A 7,457-nucleotide genomic window follows, 5' to 3' on the forward strand; every position below is an offset into this window, starting at 1 on the left:
CCCTGGTCAGGGCAGAGCTAAGACCTATGAGGAGCATGTGGACACCATGGGTGGGACACGAAGTGTCTCTGCTCCTTGTGTAGACACAACATTCAGTTTTATACCTCGTTCACCCACACAAGCAACCTTTGCCTCCCAGGTGGGTTGCAAGCATGGTGTTGCCTGCACCCATTGCCTTGCTGGGCTCCACAGCCTGACCTCAGGGTCTGCTAACAGCGTGGTGGACTCAGTGACTCCAACCAAACCCAGGGCCCAACCCTGATTTAGCAACCCCCAGGCAGGCAGGGCCCTCCCAGCAGCCCCCAGCTGAGGGGACAGGGCTGTTGCACCACCCGGGCTCTGCTCAGCTTCCTGCGATTGTGCAGCTCCCCGTTACGAAAGCAGCAGCGGTGGGGCCAGACACCAGCTCCTCTCACTTCCTACGGGGCGGGGGCGGGGGGGGCGAAGCTGCTCGTTTCTGCAGTGCCTTGGGTACACGCAGGTCACACATGGGCGCCGGGTGCTCACTCACAACATCCACTTGTCTCCAGAAGTGGTTCAAGAGTCTTTTCACACCCTTGGAGAGGGTGAGAGCAGAGCCACTGCCCAGCAAACTCACACTGTGCCTCCGGAAGCCCCTCTGCACAGCTGCAGCCCTTGGAAAGGAAAGCAGCACCCTTTGGCCTCTGTTAGGCTGCAAAGGTGATCACCCCCCAGTCTCCCTTGGGTTTCTCCCACAACACCCCCAGACCCTCATCAAAATGACCACAGAGGACATAGTCACACACCATTAGTATTTATTTAAACATTATTAATAAGGAAATTATTAATTATTATCCTGATCTAGTTGAAGACATCCCTGCTCATTGCAAGGGGGTTGGACTAGATGAGTTTTAAAGGTCCCATCCAACCCAAACTATTCTACGTGATTCTATGAAGTGTCCCGAAGTAGGAGAGATGCTCAACAGGTACTACTAAGCTGTATTCCAGGAAAGACACTGCTCACAATCTCAAAGTATTTCTGCTCAGCCCTGGGGAGCAACCAGAGCCAGCTGACTGCATCATTGGCCGGCGCAGCAAATCTCTGCCACACACGGACACAACTCTGAAAGCATCAGGAAAGCCTTCAGAAGAGCAAGCAGCTCTGCTGCTCTCTGCTTTGTGGCCGCTCAGCAGTCTGGTTTGAGGCGTGCCTTATCCCTGAGGCCCAGAAGCCCAGCTCCCAGGGCTGTGGGAGACGAAAGGCTCAGCCCCTACCCAAGGGAAACAGCACACACGGCTCGGGAAGGACTCCACATTACCTTCTCTAGCCAAGCCAGGAGCTGTGCCTGTGGCTCAAAAGCTAGCAGGAACAGGCGACATGCAGGGTCTGTCCCAATAGCAGGACCACTCTCTGTGAGAGCACTGAAGGTCAGCTTGCTATTTAACTCACACCTAGAAATCAGGCAACACAGCAGGATTGAGGGGAAGGGATAAGAGACAGATGCTTGCAGCTCCCAGACACAGTAAGAAGTGCAGGACGCAGCCTGTTCACCTCTGCCTGGGCAGGGAAGAAGCAGGTCAGTGGCCTCCATCACCAACTGCATGCAGCCAGACCAAGTGTGGGCACCTCAAGCCTAACAGCCTTCACCCTCCATGCCAAAGCTTATCCCCTAGAGACATGGGAGGTACGCCGTGCTGCATGTCATGTCAGCAGCCATAGCAAAGTTCCCAGAGTTTCCCACCCCATCTCCGATAGAGTACTGCTATAGATATATGGAGTATCAGAACAGGTCAACCCTAAAGTGATTTCTCTCCCTGGCAAACCCTCTGAGCTGCCAGCAATGGGGAGAGTATTCAAAAAAATCTGCTTTGATAGATTATCTGTTAACGCAGTCCCTGCCCAAGGGACAGGGTGCCCGGCATCACCCGGAAAAGCTGGAGGCGGCTGTGGTCACATCTCATCAGCATGGTGCTGCTGGATGACAACTGTGGTAGTGTGTTCCACCCACTCTTGCCTCTTGGCTTCCCATGCTGCTGTCACCTCTGCCTGCAAAGGGTCGCTCGAAGGGCCCAGCTCGGAGCCCACTGCCACCAGAGGGTCAAAGGATGAGTTGCTGTTGAAAGAAGATCTGGGACCGGGGTTGGATGGACTCTGCCCCTGTTCCCACGACTGACTGAGGCCGCTCGACGGTGAGGGGTCCTCAGGCTTTGGGCTAAACCCCTCCAGCACTGCGTTCTCCAGCACATCAGATGCTACCTGGTTTGGGAATTCGCGAATCTGCCGTGACAGCACTGCAAGAGAGGTAGATCCAGCCCTGTCATTCTCAGCACCCTCCTTGAGCACAGGCCACAACAGAGGCCACGAGAGGAGAACAAACTGTTCAGCTAGGGCAACCTCCTCCCAGGGGAGGTGGGGACAGGCCACAGCACAGCTGCCAGGCACAAACACAGCTTGTGCTTCAAGAAGGACTGGACCTCTCCAGTTCTTGTATCACCCCTGGCCAAGGGCCCAGCCTCCAGGCCAGCCTCTGTAAAAGGGCTGAGGAAGCGTCCAGAGCTGGGGCAAGGCAGCAAAGCCAAACCCAGTGGTTGGCCCCAGCAAGGGGCTGCTGGGCTGGAGGCACCCCAGAGCTCAGGCTGTCCCTGAGGAAGCTGCTCTGCCCTGGGGGGCAGTGCTTCACCTGGAGCCATGCCTCAGCCCCCAGGCACTCACCTCTGAGCTCCGGCTGTGGCTCTCTGCTACCAAACAAGCAGATGCTGGGGGACACAATGAGGCAGAAGGACAGAACCACAACCTGGAAACAGAAAGATCAGCACAGACCTCAGCAAAGGACGTGGATAGGCATCATCAGCCACAATAAATGCCTCTCTCCCAGACTTACAACGACAGCACAGACATCTTCACAGACACTGGGGCTGAAGCCACTCACCATGGTGTAGGTTTTTGCTGTGGTAGTTTTGGTGGTGGACTGTCTCACCATGGCCTGCAGTTTCTGCAGCTGCTCGAGCAGTGACCTGCAGGAGAGCAGGCAACACAGGTTAACACAGTGGCTGAACCAAGAGCTCCATGCTCCCCTCCTCCCTGCTTTGTAGATAAGGACAGACCACAATCCCGAGAAGAGGAACAGCCTTCCCCACCACATCTCCTGACACATCCAATAACAAGAACTCACATGTTCTGCTTCTGCAGCAGCTGCACCTTCTTCTCCAGCTCATGGTTCTGAGCTGTACAGAATGCCACTCTTCCCAGGGAAGATGAACAGCACGGGAAAAACAGAGAGGTTTTGTTAGTCAACAGCAGGGACTTCACCAGAGTCTCTCCTCAGGTAATGACCCACCACCTCTGGGTGGCTGGGGCAGATAAAATTGCTCCTGGGGTCTACCTGTCACCACCTGGAGCAAAGCCCAGAGAACAACATCTCACACCAGGTTTGGGGAGAGGTAAGCCCTGCCCAGTCCCACAGAGAAGCACCAGACTAATCCCTAAGAGATGCTGGCTCCTAGCAGCACACCAGCCCTGCAGATCTACAATGTCAGGCTGTATTGCAAAATAGGCTGACCTGGAGAACACGCTGGACCTGGCAGGCTGGCACCTGGCTTGAACAGAGCAAGTTCTGGGCCATCTCCAAGCTTAGAGAGCAGGGCAGGCTATGGCCCAAGCTTCTGAGCCCCCTGAGGAGAGCTGCTGGCCCACAGAGCCAGCCTCACTTTCTGCCCAAGGTGGAAAGACCCCATCACCAGCACAGCACAGCTCCTTGTGACCAGTACCCTGTGCTCCCGACCCCCTGGCAATGTGTTTAGGACAACTAACACCATTTTGTGAGGGGAGCAGCCATTCTCTGTGACGCAGCAGGTGATGAATTCATTCCCATCCCCTCGTTATCAGGCCCTGAAGGTCTTGTGCACCAAGGAGACAAACCAAACAGATTTCTTCTTCCCCTCCCTACCAGCCTCAAGGTTCCTGGGTGCAAGGCTGGTTACTGCCTTACCAGCCTTGAGGGTCCCAGGCACCCAGCCAGCTCAGTGGTGGGGACAGAGTCCTGTCACAGAGCAGGGAAGCGTAACAGCACACAGAGCACTGTCCATAAAATCAAGCAGTTACAAGTCCTAAGGGGGAACCTGGACCAGAGCTGTTGCTGGACAGTGACATCCAGTACCCTCCCCAGACAGGGACACCTCCACCATCATCTGCTTCCTCCCATGACTGAGGGAGTGACTCGTGTTCCTTTATATAATTTTTGAGTCTAGACTATGATCGTTACATTGATACAGCAAACAAGGTACTAAGATTGAGGGTGGTCAGACACTGGAACAGGTTGCCCAGAGAAGCTGTGGCTGCTCCTCCCTGGAAGTGTTCAAGGCCAGGCTGGATGAGGCTTTGAGCAACCTGGTCTAGTGGAAGGTGTCCCTGCTGATGGCAGGGGGGTTGGAACTGGATGAGCTTTAAGGTCCCTTCCCACCCAAACCATTCTGTGATTCTATGATCCAACCCAAACTGCAGAGGATCCAGATGATTAGAAATCAAAAGTTGAATTGTATTAGGATGTAGGTGATTAGGAACCTTAATTTGTGTTAGGACCTAGGCAATTAGAAATTATTAGATAATTGTATTACAAATTCTGTGTTATGCTGCTTACAGGTTGTAGAACATTGATTTCTGTAGAAATCCTGTGCCATTCTAATCATAAATTCTGTGCTATGCTAATCACGGTATGTTAAGAACATTAAGCTTTAATTGAAAATACAATTCAGTGCCATCATCATTCTGCCAAGGACCCCTGAAAGAACCTGTTTGAACCCTCGGTGTCGGGTGACACTTCTGTGTGTCTCTACCTGTTTTCCAGGTCATCCACATAGATCTTCCTCCTCTGACGACTATCCTGGGCTGAATGCTTGTTCCGGATCTTCCGACGCACTTTCTTCAGTACCCGCTCTTCAGCCTGCAAGGGTCATTTCTCATGAGCAGTGACCCCAGGGCATTGGCAATCCAGCCTTCACAAATCCTGCACACACACATCCCAGCGCTCAGCCCACATGCTTTTGTCCTCTGTCCCTCCCACACCGCTGAATGAGCTGCAGGAGCTGCAAGGCCAACTCTGGCCTGCTGATGCAGCCAGCAGCTTCCTCGGTGTAGCAAAAGGGAGAGGTACCTAAGGGAGATGACAAGCACACAGTGCACATGCCACTAACCAAGCGGGAAAAATAGGTTGGAAGCACTTGTGGTGGAACTGCCTCCTGTAAGCAGCCACAAGCCGGGAGCCTGACAGCAGCCAGGTCTCACCACTTTTCACATCCACCTGATTAGCAAAGCAGAGGCTGCTATGCAGGTGGACACCCCCCAAGTCCCAAAAGGAGGAAAAGGACCCCAAGCCCTGCCACACCATGCCCTGAACACAGCACCTGGGCACCTACACTCTCATCAAGGCACCACCTGGTATTTTTGAACCCCTATTCTGGCTGAAGCATTCAAGTGGTCCAAGTTCATTTGGGAGTGACAGGGTGTCACGGGGACTCACTTTGGTCAGTGGCAAACAGGTTGGTAACGTAACACCTTCTTTCTCCAGGAGCTTCCTCTCCTCCTCTGTCAGGACCAGCTCTGGGAATTTGGACTAGAAAACAGCAAAAATACACTTGCTCAGAATGCAAAGTAAAGGGAGTCCACTCAGGACAGAGAGGGCATGCAGAAAGCACACAGAACGAGGATCAGCTCCCCCAAAGCAGCATCATGCTTTCCTCAGAGATCATAGAATGGTTAGGGTTGAAAGGGACCTTAAAGATCATCCAGTTCCAACCCCCCTGCCAGCAGCAGGGACACCTTCCACTAGACCAGGTTGCTCAAAGCCTCATCCAACCTGGCCTTGAACACTTCCAGGGAGGAGCAGCCACAGCTTCCCTGGGCAACCTGTTCCCGTGTCTCACAGTGAATAATTTCTTCCTAATATCTCACCTAAATCTACTCTCAGTGATATCTCTCACAGAGCAAAGCCAGGAGAGAAGGGGAGATGTGAGCAGAAGCAAAGGCTGGGGCCCACACGCATGGCAGTCAGTACCTGCATGATGACTCCAGGCACCAGCTGGGGACCAGCATCCACAGCAACAGCAGTGGAGAAACTGGAGCTCTGTTCCTTGCTTGGGCCTTCCAAACCCATCCATGTCCCTGGGGAAGAAAAGAGGAGTCACAAGTGCTGGGCCTCAGTGAGGCAGTTTTGAATAACCTGAAACCCCAATTACAGTAGTGGAAAGCCACTAAATTTGTCTCTCCCTCGCTCCTTGGCATCCACCCAAAAAACCCCAACACAGGACCACTTTTCTCCCTGTAGCCAGGACAGAAAGAGCCTGCACACATCACTTACCAAGGTCAATGGAAACATCTCCTTCTGACACTTCAGATTTCACACTTTCCCGCACAGGCCAGTCTTGATGGAGGGAATAGTTGTGATCAACCTGCACAATGCCTGAGCTCCAAAGGCTGCTGGCAAAGTCACTGCCAGGGCTATGGGACAGATGCTGATCCTCAAAAATGCCACTGTCACTGTCAGCAGGCGAATAACCTTGCAGTGTGTCTGGTTGGTCTTCAAAGGCGCTCACTAGGGAGCTGATGAAGTCATCCATCTCCTTGCCTAGGATCTGTGGAGAAAGAGCTTTTCCTCAGCAGGGAGCCAAACCTTCCGAACCACAACCCAGCAGTGATCAGTCCCAAAGAACTCACCTCAGGCTCTGCTAGGCTGCAGTCTCCCAGCAGACCATTCTCCTCCCCTGGAATTTCAGGGCAGGGAGCATCATCCCTCAGGAGGAAGTCAAGCAGGTCCTCATCTACCACAGCAGACAGTTCCTCTGGGCACGACATCTGAGCAGGATACCTAAAGTGAGCATGGGCACTGGAGCAGACACCAGCACTCCTTACAGATGTCCCTCAGCTCCAATGGACAAAGTCTCCACGTACAATAGCAACAGCTGCAGCAACAACCAGCCCACGAGCACTTCTCCAACAAGGCTATTGTACCAGCACTAGTGGCCCCACCACACCAGTTTCCCCACCAGACTACTGGGACCCAGCCACAGGAGCCATGCTCCACCCAGAACACAAAAGGAAAGTGGAAGGACTTTCTGCTGTGGAGAGCAGGCAAGATCTTGCCGTTCCACAGGAGCCCAAAGGTGCTGCACCCCCAGCATGCAGCCAACAGGGCCAGCCTCCAGTCACAGGAGAAATCACTGTGGGGTTGACTAAAAGGGTTTTATTAATGATGACAAAATGATAATTAATCAATTACTGAATGAAAATGAAACGGTAATCAAACAATGACTATGTGCTAATTGAATGGTAATTAAACAGTGATTTGAGAATGATTTAAATGATGATTTAAATTATAATTCAGACAGTGGCCACTCTACTAAATATACTTCTAATAATTAAGTTATAGTCAGATATCTATAAATGTCGCTAGCACACAGCATTTTTTAGGCGATGTGTAGAACACCACTTACCTCGCAGCAGC

The 7,457-nt window shown here is 52.7% G+C and overlaps 1 protein-coding gene across 1 annotated transcript; it reads right to left on the bottom strand.

Moving 5' to 3' along the window:
* Positions 1-1,912: 1,912 nt before the first annotated feature.
* On the bottom strand, positions 1,913-6,808 carry LOC104530525 (cyclic AMP-responsive element-binding protein 3-like protein 3). The gene is made up of 9 exons (XM_010175127.1): positions 6,671-6,808; positions 6,315-6,588; positions 6,012-6,118; positions 5,478-5,570; positions 4,795-4,901; positions 3,135-3,203; positions 2,892-2,976; positions 2,675-2,756; positions 1,913-2,253 (listed from the first exon to the last, which is right to left on the bottom strand). Exons 1-9 carry the CDS (start codon positions 6,806-6,808, stop codon positions 1,913-1,915), a joined length of 1,296 nt encoding a protein of 431 aa, XP_010173429.1.
* Between the last annotated feature and the right edge of the window lie 649 nt (positions 6,809-7,457).

This window comes from Antrostomus carolinensis, unplaced genomic scaffold (assembly GCF_000700745.2).
Source record: "Antrostomus carolinensis isolate BGI_N321 unplaced genomic scaffold, ASM70074v2 scaffold35619, whole genome shotgun sequence".
In the NCBI taxonomy this organism is placed as follows: Eukaryota; Metazoa; Chordata; class Aves; order Caprimulgiformes; family Caprimulgidae; genus Antrostomus; species Antrostomus carolinensis.